At 38.7% G+C, this 12,982-nt stretch overlaps 2 protein-coding genes across 3 annotated transcripts in view; one reads left to right on the top strand and one right to left on the bottom strand.

The window, feature by feature from the left end:
- The window catches only part of LOC140339216 (membrane-spanning 4-domains subfamily A member 8-like), a 59,607-nt gene extending 58,307 nt beyond the window's left edge, over positions 1-1,300 (top strand). For both annotated transcript variants that reach the window (XM_072423798.1, XM_072423799.1), the window contains one exon: positions 923-1,300. In XM_072423798.1, coding sequence (XP_072279899.1) covers positions 923-1,150 — 228 coding nt within the window. In that variant the 3' untranslated portion in view covers positions 1,151-1,300. The remainder of the gene's footprint in view (positions 1-922) is intronic.
- Positions 1,301-6,029: 4,729 nt separating this feature from the next.
- PATL1 (PAT1 homolog 1, processing body mRNA decay factor) overlaps positions 6,030-12,982 on the bottom strand; it is an 18,272-nt gene continuing 11,319 nt past the window's right edge. Inside the window, exons 9-19 of the mRNA XM_072423800.1 lie at positions 12,851-12,949; positions 12,027-12,207; positions 11,593-11,716; positions 10,969-11,066; positions 10,827-10,886; positions 9,476-9,624; positions 8,610-8,769; positions 8,376-8,516; positions 7,613-7,701; positions 6,973-7,122; positions 6,030-6,452 (exon numbers count right to left, since the gene is read on the bottom strand). Of these exons, the coding sequence (XP_072279901.1) occupies positions 6,434-6,452; positions 6,973-7,122; positions 7,613-7,701; positions 8,376-8,516; positions 8,610-8,769; positions 9,476-9,624; positions 10,827-10,886; positions 10,969-11,066; positions 11,593-11,716; positions 12,027-12,207; positions 12,851-12,949 (1,270 nt within the window). The 3' untranslated portion in view covers positions 6,030-6,433. The remainder of the gene's footprint in view (positions 6,453-6,972; positions 7,123-7,612; positions 7,702-8,375; positions 8,517-8,609; positions 8,770-9,475; positions 9,625-10,826; positions 10,887-10,968; positions 11,067-11,592; positions 11,717-12,026; positions 12,208-12,850; positions 12,950-12,982) is intronic.

A 12,982-nucleotide genomic window follows, 5' to 3' on the forward strand; every position in this document is an offset into this window, starting at 1 on the left:
TTTGTATTGAGTTCAATGCAAAGGAACTCAATACAAAATTTTGAATTTCCCGCCCCGCCTCCCGCCTGCACGGACACATGCGGCGACGTCACCGGGAAACCCCGGTGATCGTCACTGCACTCGCCGGATGAAGAAAGAAGACGTGTCCGGAGGAGCTGCGGGGAGAAAGTGAGTATTTTTTTTTTTCGATCGACGCTGGATCATCGCAGCCGGGACCAGGTAAGTGAGGGGATTTGGACAGTGAGAAAAGTTCGGGTTTATCGATTTTTGCAAAATCGATAGACCCGAACCAAGGTCTGGTTTGCCGGCCAGGTGGTTAAACTCCTCCAATGGTATGAGTAAACAGTAATTTGGACAATTAATTTAGGCTATAATTTAGCGGTCAGTTCATACATTTTTTTTTTTGTTGAAAAGTTCAACAAATATCACCAAAATTCACGCATTTTCCAGTTGACTCCAATTGAAAGAGTGTGGAATTGTGGATCATGGAAGAACCTGTGTGACCCAACAATCCTGAAATGGATCTGGTCCAGGATTGAAAACATTTGCTAATTAATACGAAATTATAATTAGGAAACCCATTGCAGGTTTGCTGGATTACCGAGGATCTTCTGTGATAGTATATCGTCTCCAGTCTTGGAAAGCTTTATTAAATCAGGCTCACTGTGTACAAATTATGATATTGTTGCAAATTTTGTCCCATTGTCCATGGGAGCCAAATATAGAAAGAACTGCAACAAATTGCCTACAGCCAAGATGGCTTCAAGCATCCACAGCAAATGTGATTTCAACAAAAGAGGCAGTGACTTCTCATTTATCTAGGAGCCAGGCTTTTGAAGGACTAAAACTACTTATTCTTTTAAGACTCATCTAAAAAATTAGCTGTTAACCAGAGTATCCATTAATGACTTTTTTTTTTCAGCCTGCTTCACCGGTGTTTCCATTGCCAACTGTGTACAGCAATCCAATGACAAGCCCATCAGAAAATGCACAAAATGTTGGAGGGTCAAACCCATACCTCCAGGCCCCAAGCTATCCGCCACCTTCTGCTCAGTCTGGACTTAAAAGAACTCCAACATTTGTTCAACAGGAAAATCAATATGGTTACAACAACAATGGGTTCAGTAGGCAAAATATGCAATACAACTAGTGGCAAGATCATAAGGCCACATTGTTAAACCACTTTACAATGAAAACAAAGAGCTGAATACTAATATCTGTATGCTAATTGTGGTAATAAGTAAGTGTGTATTTCCAAAATGTGCTTTTCAATAAATATATCATATTAACTAGAATGGCATTGTGAATTTGTACGTGTATCTAAAATTTATGTTCAACATAATGATCAACCGGTATCCACTGATCATCAGCTGTCATTATACATTATTATTGGTTATTTACCCTAACCCCAATTCTATCCATTATCATATGCTAAAGGAAATGGTTTTAATGCAACATCACTCTACTTTACAGACTGGTATCTACAATTGTAAACCACTGCCACACAGTGAACATGAAGATGTCATCCCAGATCTGTCAGAACATAAATCTGTCAACTACAACTTCCACAATGCAATGCATTTTTTCTCTGCCAAAGCAATTTTAAAAATACGAAGGTGGTGTCAGCTTTTGGGGCAAAAAAAAAACCCAAAAATGCAGTACTCAGCCATTCAAGCCTATAATTACTAACAAGATACTGTTAAAGTTTACATGTAAAATCTATGGCTAAGCTAACGTCATTGTGGCTTTTTTTTAATTTTTAAAGAAATTACAAACATTCATTAAATATAAAGCTTAAACAAAAGACATAACATATAAATCAAGAATAAGGATATATTTGATGTTTTGTTTTTTTAATCAAGAAGCAGTTCAAAAATACATTCACTTGACTCTTTATTAGGTAGACCTGTTCAACTGTTTGTTAATGTAAAAATCTGACAAGCTAATCATATGACAGCCACTCAATGTATTTAGACATGTGGACACAGTGAAGACGACATGTTAAAGTTAACTAATCGGGCATCAGAATGAGGAAGAAAGGTGATTTAAGTGACATTCTTAAGATTGTTGCTTACCATGTCCATTCATTTATGACCACAGTGTACCCATAATTTGATGGCAATAAAATTTTAAATGATTTTCTGAATGTTTCATTGAATTCACAGTACTCAAATGACCCCAACTGTCATCATATCTCAGACCAATACAAAACCTTTGAGATGCAGTGGAAAGAGAGATTCACATCATAGATGTGCAGCAACTATGTGATGCCACTCTGTCAATATGGGCCAACCAGGAATAATTGCAACACCTTGAATTCCACATATCTGGTAGCTAGGAGCAAAGCACCTTGTTGAATCTATGGCATAAGTAATTCTGGCAGTTTTGAAGGCAAAAGGAGGTCCAACTTGGAAATAGAAAGGTGTATATTTTTAATGTTTTCCTCTGTTAGATTATTTTTAATGCATTCAATCTTAACTTGAACCTTCTTTTGTGCTTCTTACAGTATTGGGAAAAAATGTAGAACTTGAAGTCACATTCCTGCAAACTTGCATTCACTGCCCAAGGGTGATCTTAGTGAAAAAGAGGATTTTTCCAGCTTTGCATTTTTTCCCCCTGGAAATAGATAACTGCAGCTTAAAAAATATGCCAAAATGCTGGTTGATCCCTGATTACAGGGCTACAGGTTTTCTCCTAGTATAAAGTAGTGGTAACCCCCAGGGATGGCAGGTTTTCACAGTAATCAAAATGTTTACAATGCCAAGCCTGTGAACATATAATTCAAAGTGGAAAGAAGAGCCAATCTAGCAAAACCAATACCATATTTGGAATCTGTGCATCAAACATAACCTAAAATGACTTTAATCTGTTTGGCAAGAAAATGTTTGTAGACCATTGTAATTAAAGGTTTTTCTCTTGGCCCAGTCCATAATTTTTTTTAAGGCTGTCCAATTTTGTTCTGCCTTCAAGAGATATGCTTTTTTTCTATGATATTGTTGTTGAAGATTTTCACGGAAAGTAAGTGAATTTAGTAAATGAGAACTCATGGTAATGCATATTTAAGGCAAATAAATGCCTTCTGATCCACTGCGTGCCAGTCTTGTCAACCACCACTTTAGCAAAGGCTCTTCCTTCACAAGGGTCGAACAGTCCAGATGTTTCAGCTTACTGTCCCCTCAATCCTCAGAATAATTAGCTGTAGTGGCCTCACGTGAAGTTTTATCCATGGGACTGTTTTTATGAAGAGACATCATTGATCCCAAAGGCTTCACTCCCTTCCTGAAAAATACTTTTGTCTTGAAGTGCAGCTCCTTAGCTTCCTTTTCTGGAACATTTACTCTTTAAGCCACAAGTGTCCAACCATTTTTTTGGTTTCCTACACCTCCCCATTACAGAGAAAATGGGGTTCAAAGAAAAGAAGACAGGGTAGCATAGAATGTCAGTTAGTTTTGTGAAAGGTAGGTAAAAATTTAGGGACCCCCACCCCAATGCTCCCTGCCACGTAAGTAGCTCCAGGGCACCCCAATTTTTCATGTTCAATTTTGGGCTCCTAGATGAATTTGCCTTTTAAACAGCAAAATCAATGTTCAGGTTTTACAAGTTTTTACATTTTTGACCACCATTTTTTGAAATTAAAACGGGGCAGCTGAAATTTTGGTTACCAGTAGCTGAGGGTATCCTGTGCACCCTGAATAGTTACAACCAATGGTTTAAGATATATGAAGGTTTGAACCGTTAGGCTACAGTACATTGACAAATAGCCTTTACACACACAGCTATCACACTGTGCTAACCCTGACATTATTGTACATGCTCATTAGGGAGGATAAACTTCACAGCCATTTTTTTTTCTTTTGACAGAATATAGGCAGTGATGAGGAAGGAACACTGGCTGTACCACTCCTATCTGCTATCACATGTTCCCACGTATGATGCTCTAAAAGCATTACTGCAGAGGGCCCCAACCCTCCGGTCCATGGCCCACTAGTGCAGCCACCAGCGGGGTCAAAATGACCCCGCTTGGGTGGGGGGGATGCCCCGGCCAGAGCTGCAGACCACGTCTGCCAGACACAACGCAGGACCAGCGAGATGCCCGATTCTGGCATCATGACATCACTGTGGGGGTAAATTTCTTCCCTTTTAAGTGACACACGGCTCCCTGCGTATGCGTGGTACAGAGTCCGTGCATTTAGTGGTCTGTGACGTGCAAAAGGTTGGGGACCACTGCATTACCCCATTGAGAACATTGTGTAAAAGAGTGACTCTCCCTTTTATATAATGGAAAATGAGAACTTATCTCCTTGGTCCCATGTGCAGGGATATCAACACCGTTTTTTTTTTACATTTTTAGAAAGACATACATTGCGCAGGCATGAGATGGAATGATGTTCAGGTGACATGAGGAAGAACTCGGAAGAAAATGGCAGTGCTGGGCGAAAAGTTGACCACCAGAAAGAAAAGGGAAGCTGAGCCAGTGTCGAAGTCACTGATACAAGTGATTTTTTACGCAAGTTCTCATCAATTAGATATAGCCCCAGGGGCTCATCTGAAATTAGGCTGAATTCACACTGGCAGCAAGATTGCATTTACTGCTTCCTCACACCAGGACCACTGCCCTTGAAAAATTGCTAGACCTGAAAGCCTAGCAGTTACTGCCTTTTACCAATCCCAAGTGCCTAGCAGTTGCCAGTAGTCAATAGGGTGCAGAAAATGTCAGTTGTTACTGTTAATGTGAACTAAGCCTAACTTGCTACACTCCATTAATTAAACTATTACACTACTAGAAAAGATTACTCTTAATAAAACATGAAACAATAGAAGCTGCACAGCACTGGAAAGTTGAAACCTAGGGGGGTACCATACTCCGCTCATTAGGATAGTGAGTGGGCGTTTTTAACCTAACGAAGAGAAAGGTGCATTACTAAGGGAAAATAAGCCAGAAAAAAACCCCAAAAAAGTGCAGCCACCTAATCTAGGGACTAGTATACTGAAATATTCTAAAAATTCTTTGTTTTATATAAACTTTGGGAGCTCATTTAACATGTAATGATACTACAGAGGTAAATAGGCCACATGGGCACAGATACAAAATGGATAATTGACACTGGACATTGGTGCATTGATGATCCAGCATGCTTAGCAACAATCAAAGCACCAGCAGGCTAAGAAGGGCTATCTGTTAACCCTTGCTAAACACACTCACAGGTAGACTGCCACCACGCACTTAGGTCATGTACACACATGCAATCTTTCACGATCTTTTTCAACGACTGACGGCTGCATTGTTCAGCTCTATAGAAAGGGGAGAACGACGAAGCGGCATCCCACTGAGCTCTCCCCTTTACTTTCATTACAATCATTCGTCGTCCATCGTCTGTGGATCTTCCAGGACGGTCATTTGGACGATGGACGACGAGCACTGTACACACCCAAGATGCTCATCCGATATCGACCCGGAGACGATTATTGGACGAGAACTATTGCACTTGTGTACGTAAGCTAGAGGAATTCCAGACTTAGGAGACTAATGGGATTTACAATTAAGATCTGGCTATGAATCAGCAAACTACTATTTTGTATGAAGTTGTGTGATGGAAAAAAAAGACGATCAATAATGAATGTGTTCCTGAATAAAGCTCAAAGGTCAGTAAGAGGCCACTTCACTACCCTTATCTGCTATGTTCAGATACCAGACAACACAAAATTCTAACTTTTTCAACATGTGTGTAAAATAGTTGATCTGGATGTGCTGATGGGTCATCTTAATACAAAGCAAAATACCTGAAAAGGGAGAATGTATGTCCTTTGTCCATGCTATTAGACACAGGTCCCATAGTAGGACTCTAGCCTCTACTTTTGTACCTTTAAGGGGAAATATGACATAGTGCTCTCTCCAATATCACAAAGTATACCATCGCCATATATGTAATCAGTGCTATTTTTGTAAAACACTTACCAGGAGTTTCCTTTTATTACAAGATGTCTTTTGTTGAAAACATGTCAGTGAAAACCATGCGCACAAATGCATAGTGATTTAAGAGTCCGTTTAATAATACTTTATATATTTATTTACACGGAGCTATTTATAAAATGAAGAGAAAAAAAAAAAACACAATCCCATTTGCGAACCTCATTAGGAGATGTATGCCATGAGAAGTCCCACAGAGTATTTGTTTTAAATTTACATTTTTAAACAAGAAAATGACACGGGTGTTGTTTCAATTCAAAAAGAGCAGTTCTTGCAATGCCTGTGATGCCTGTAGGTGGCAATGCAAAGTAGGCAAGCAAACCTTGCTTAAGCTTTACTCCTCTCCCCATTAAGACTTCAATGCTTCAAACGCTGAAGATACTTCATAAAATTTCACATAAAATTGTGAAGCAAAGAGCAGGGAGGGGAAGCTCTGACAGTGGCCCAGTTCGGGAATCCCTTACATCATGGACTGGGAGAAGACCTAAACAAAGAGAAATATATGATGATACATACTTGAAAAAAGGAAACAGAACTTCAGCAAAAACTGACAAGATACTTATGAATAGCTCATTAAAGGATAAACTAAAACCAGCCGGTTCTGAAATATTCACAATAAATCCAAAAGATTTCAGCAATCATTCAACCCACATATGAAACAATATAGTGAGAAGCAGCACATCTTCTTGCACCGTTTCTTCCTCTCACATGCCGGTCCTGGTGTACAGGGGCTTCAAAGGGCTGATACCAGGTCAAATTCAGATAACTTGTGATGGCTGTATTTAAAGGATACAACTCCCCCCACCATCAATGTACAGAGAAGTGGAGTAAAGATGTATGTATACTCAGCAGTTGTGGAAACAGACTTTCAAGCTTACAAACTAAGGGATCTGCTCACTGCCTGCTAGAGAGGAGGCCATGTGATGGAGAGCAGAGGTATTAAAAAAAAAAAAAAAAAAAAAAAAAACAGTAAGCGATTTCTTACTGGTGTATTATACTCTTACCTGAGCTTAGACCGCAGTTGACCAACAGTCTGATCATCGAGGTACCGTGAGAAGTGAAGCAGAGCTGTTGCTGGAGAGCAGAGAGGCTGAGCCAAAGATGTGGCTTGAATCTGCAGCAGAAAGTGAGCAACTTGTGCAACCAATGGTGCCCTAAAATATATAAAGCAGCAAGTATAAAGATTGTGTAAAGATGACATTGGCTAAGACTGGAACAGTTCCTAACATGTTCAGACTGCAAAAACATAAACGAGCAAATACTGTAAAAGTCAGAAAAGCAAATACTAATGTCAGATGCCATTACAGATTCTACAGGCTTTTCACAAGGCTTCTAGAATTTATTGAAGTCTTCAGTAAAATTTTTGTGCAGTCCATAACCTCTATTTAGAATCATTTTTACACCTAGTAGACTGCTGTAAATAAAGCCTTAAATTGCAGTTACATCTACTGACACACATGTAAAGTGTAATGTTTCTCTATAGGAGAGCTTTTTTTTTTTTTTTTTTTTTTTTTTATTGACTGTTGCATACCAGAAAATATTGGGATGGTATGCACTTTTGTTGCTTAGGGTCTTTGGTAAGTAGGGTTACCCACGAGTTAGGCTCAATTCAAATTTAACAATCACCACAGCGTTACAACATACCAGAGTGACTGATTCAGTGTCAGTGAGTTTTCAGAACTCATCAGTTCTTCAGCTCTTCCCAGAATCTGGCACACTAGCGTCAGTCCAAACTACAGAATGAAAAAATGAATCAGGTATTTAAAAATGTATACATTTCCACTTGGACAATAAAATAAGTTTGTGCACTCAAACATACTACATACATTTAACTAAACAGCTAAAATCTAAAGGAAACCCAATACCCCAAAAAAGATTACTGTGTTTTATTTTCCAACAAACGCACCTTCACAAAACAGTGACTTGTGCCATTCATTACCTGTACTCATGTAGCGCTATCACTTTACACAGCACACAGTGTGCTGGAACTTCATAAGATTAGTCTAATATAAAAAGTGGAGGCAACAAGTTTATTAAAGTACAACAAAGGTCTAGTTTTTTAAATATTACAACTAATATACATTGGGCTCAGAAATAGTGACCGTAATTTAAAAAAATTATTCAAAAGTTGTATGCTTTCCAGGATTCCAACAGAATTTCAATCTGTGATTTATTATCAACCAAAGAGTGTGGTAGGAAGTATAAAAGGCCAGGAATTAGCTCAAACAGAACACACCACTTTGACCACCAGTGTATGAAAAAAAAATGCATTCTCAACACCCCTTTAAACGTGCCTACTAATTTTTGTAAAATGCACCACAAAGCACAAGGTGGCTTAAATTAGCTATATAATCTGAGGTGATCTTTAAAATGATCAATTGTCACCTTGACAAAGTTAGCCACTCACCTTGTTCTGTAGAACAGATAACAAATGCTGCTGGGGGGAAGAATTTCCAGAGCCGCAGACTGTCTCTAAAAGGGTTGTGAGAGCAGCAGCAGACAGCTGGCTAATCACATGGGCACAGGGGTTGATCAGGCAGGGAAGTATCTGAAAGGATAAAACAAAGTTTAGTTGATTGTAACTAGAAAAGAGGATAAATATACAGCTTGAGATTTCTTCCAAGTGTAGTACATTCATTACCTGGTCTTGATAATCCTTCTTGATAAAGAAAGGCAAGCTGTGTGCAATGGTAGATAATAAAGCTACGCTTAGCTGAAGCGGCAACAAGCGGATGATTCGAGCCACCAGTCGTTTTCCCTTCCTGATGCACATGATCTGTATAAACTGCTCCTCAGCTGCTCTGTGGGTGAAAAGAAACCAACAGTTCACATACCTGGACAGTTTTAGAACATCCATAGCAAAAGCTCAAATGTTACGTTTTAAAAAAGGGAAACTTCTTGGCTTAGAAGACAAATCACCTTCATTCCTATTAAATACATATTGTACAGTTACTACTAACACGATCTTGCATCCCAGAATGTTAGTCACAATGCCCAATCTTTAGGGACCTGGGCATTGACATCGCTAGCAAACCCTGTGTAGCAAAGTGACATTTTCAGAAAGTCAGTATCTGCACAAGAAGTTCACAGGGGGCTCATAAGACAGGTTGCTGATAAAGACAAAAATAATCAGACACATTATAGTGCTGTGCTTGTATGCCAAGGCTTTGCAAAACTCCCTGGTCTACCTCTGCTCTTGTTACAGCTGTGGGGTGTGAAAAAATACCCAGTTATTCAGTAGTAGTTGACTGGGCATGGCTAATCACCAAATGCTAGTTCTGTCGCTTGGGGAGAGAACATTGCCTTTTTAAGCTATTATAATAGCTAGTAGCTCACACAGGCAAGTCAAGTGAAAATGCAAAAGGTGAGGAATTTAGGCGATCACGTAAATTTTTTCCAAATGTGCAAAACAAAATTGAGAGAAAACAAAAAAAAACAGCTATTGCAGTTAAAAAGACATCATATATTGGTTCATTTTGTTGCTAGTAAATTTCTGGTTGGTCTCACCGTTCACTTCCTTCCTTGCCTTGCAGGATATCACAGAGTTGTTGCAGCTTGAGCCTGCGTTCTTCTGTCAAAGCCTCTCTCTCTTCGTTTCCACAGCACAAGGAAAAACGCCGCTCAAAGTCTTCCAACTCCAACAAGACAGAGAACGCCTGGAAAACACACAAAGTACTTTAAATCATCACATTATGGGTAATCAGACATTTGCAAAACAATTTCATTAAATCTTTTTTAAACATTCTCTGATAAACTTTAAAGTTGTTCCTCATACACAAAACTTTAATCTGTTGAACATTAGAAAATTTGGCTCTGCTGACCTATTACTGAAACATAAAATCCAAAGTATTTTTCAGTATGTATTCTCCAAGAACTAACACACCACATGCTAATATGTAACGCTTTTTGGCAAAAAAAAAAAAAAAAAAAAAAGGTCAAAAAACATCTGTTGAGAAAAACTCTAAATCAAAGTCCAACCCTAAATCTTTCCCTTAAAGATGCTATCACATTGCCTATTTAGGGCAAAATGACAAATATTGCTGAGTGTCCAAAGGGTGACTTGGCAATAATATTTTAGGTTTAACCTCCCTAGCAGTACATTTCTCTCCGGTTTTATATGTCTAAAAGCAGTACATTGTTTTTCATGAAATTTTTTTTTTTTTTACAGTATAATAGTATAAGTATAATAAAGTTTGAAACAAAATCATTTAAAAATATTAAATAAAAAAATATATATATTTTTTTAAATTAAAAATTATACTCAAACTTTATATTATACTGTAAATAATTGTTCATGAAAACAATGTACTGCTTTTACACATTTTTTTTTTTCAATACAGTTATTTTGTATTGAATGCAATACAAATGGATTTTGAATTTCCTGCCCGCCGGCAACGTATGCACACACCGACGTCACCGGGAAATCCCCGTTGACTCATCGTGTGCAGAAGCTGCCGGAGGAAGATAGAAGAAGAAAGAAGACCGGGATCGTGGGGATGGACGACGCGGGACACTGGCGGATCAGGTAAGGCTGTATTTACTAACCTTCCCATAGGCTTACCTACCCCGAGTGTGACTCAGGGTTACCGCTTTTCAGCAACTTTTTTCCACCCCAACTCACACTCGGGGTTACCGCTAGGGAGGTTAAAACACTAAAATCCACTATTTACAATCATGTTTTCATTCAAGACAAAGAGCTAGCTCTAAACCCCAGAAACATAGTGGGTAGTTAAACACATGGGTTTGGTATTACATTTTTTTCCCTACTCTGGGTAAGAACACAAATGTGTGGTCAGACAGCTAGACACATCAGCACTTAGGTAAAAAGGTCAATATTAGTCATAAATTAAAAGCATACCTTCTCAATATTCACTAGGGTTTGACGTTTCTTGTCTCTCACTTGTTTCTCCCGGGTTTCCTGTAGCATGAACAAACCAAATATCAGAAGCCAAGAAACAAATATGTAAACCACACATTCTTAACCAAGCTGGAAGATTTACCTCTTCATCAGAACGATGTGTAGCCACAGCATCAATCATCTTACGAGGGTTGTTCACACTGGAAATAGTCAGCTTCCCAAGAGAGCCTTCAAATTGCACTGTGGGAGAAATTTGCTGGTTTAAAAGAATTGCTGCAAATAACGGGAGCCACTGAACATGGAAGGCATCCACATGGCACTAGGAATAAACAGTTGCATTGACTTCAAATTTAGGGATTACATCTTAAGGGAAAAAGAGGGGGGGGGGGGGGCAGTCTCCACAAGAGACTGTTTAATGAATGTCAGATTCAGTGCTTTAAAAACAGACCACCTTCCTTGCAGAAACAGAACACCTCCCTGCAAAGCAAGCAATTCGATTCACACAAAAGTGTCAAATGCCAATTTTTGAGCAAATGCCCTTTATTACCTTGTAAAGTTTGACACTGGGACATCTTAGATATTTTATTTCTACTATAATAGCTTAAAAAAGCCTAATGTAAAGATGAAAAAATAATATTAGTCCAAATATACCCATTAAGCGCTAGGTGTAGTAAGGACTCAAACTACAAGCTCCAGCAATTTCACATTTGGGTGTGATAACAGTGTTGGAAGTGGAAGAGTCAAATATGCAGTTAGGCTTCCTAACCTGGTTTGTAGGTGTGCTCCAGTTTGGCTACTTGTGGCGTGATCAGCTTCGTCCTCTCTTTTTTGGGGCCTTCTCTCAGATTGTCTTGACTGGCAGACAGCTTATCCAACTTCTCAAAGTAATTCTGTAGAAACAAATTAAACAATTAGGGTTATTTTTCTTATTATAGCAACAGGAAATCTCTCCTATACTATTTAACCTAGTGGTGAAAGAAAACTTTAAAAAACATTTCCTGTAGGTTTCCTGCAGCTGATCTTTGTCCCTCATTTGAAGCAGAGCTTTTCTGCAGAACTGCCCCCTGATGAACAGTGATCTGGATGGGCAATGAACAAAAAGCAGCAAGCTAGGTGAATCTGAGGACCTTGCAACTTTGTTGCTATAACTTTTATAGAGTAGTGCTGAGAAAGCTTAGGGATTGGGGAACTCAGTATCACCTGATAGTAGAAGTCATCATGGTAGGGATCAGTGCTCTGCAGCTGGAGAAGCTGAATACGACACACCCACTCCTTTTCTCGTTGCAGCATTAGACCTGCATATGGGTCACGCCGACGAGATTCTGTATGGTTGGAGCGGGACAAGCGGTTGCCTCCACTGCCATTTAATCCTTGATGCTGGCTAAAAAAAAAAAATAAAAAAAAAATGTGATGTGAATTATAGGATATAAAATAATAATGAAAGGTGCGTCACAACAGATCACACACTTAGGTACCTTTTGCAGCCAATTACAATGATAGCTCTCATATCTGATTTTTTTATTTTATGATACAGAGACAGCAGAAAAAGGCACATTTTACTGTGGCTTTCAGACTTGTTTTTGCTGTGTTAATATCTATAAATGTATGATTAATCTTCTGGCAACCATGTGCACTGCCATAAAAATTTAATTAACTAATTTATGCTGCTTCTAAAAAAGCTAGAAAACAGCCTTTACTACTACACAAAGTAAAAAATTAAAAAAAAAAAAAAAAAAAGCCTAGCCAATGTTTAAGTGGACCTTTCAGTGATTCCCATAACGTTATAAACAAATTTTAGATTTATATCGACTTTTTTTTTGTCAGGTCTGAGCCAACATCTCGAATCAAAGTGGATGCTGAGCCTGTGTACCTACTAAAAATAAAAAAACTCTATTCTCCTGAATCAGATGAAGGCAGTAATTTGTCCCTGACACTAACACAATACAAAATATAAACATCCGAAACATATGTTTAACCTTTAAAAAAAAAAACCTAATCACAGAAAATCGAGGCCAATAACTCACTTGCGGTTCTGCTGGCGCTGATGTAGCAGACGTTTGTGTTGCGGATGAAGATGAGTAGTGTCTGAAAGAAACGGAAGGGGTTGCCGTTGCTGTGGAGTCCTGAAAGGTTAAAACGCAGAGACGTTATATATA

Source organism: Pyxicephalus adspersus, chromosome 10 (genome assembly GCF_032062135.1).
Source record: "Pyxicephalus adspersus chromosome 10, UCB_Pads_2.0, whole genome shotgun sequence".
In the NCBI taxonomy this organism is placed as follows: Eukaryota; Metazoa; Chordata; class Amphibia; order Anura; family Pyxicephalidae; genus Pyxicephalus; species Pyxicephalus adspersus.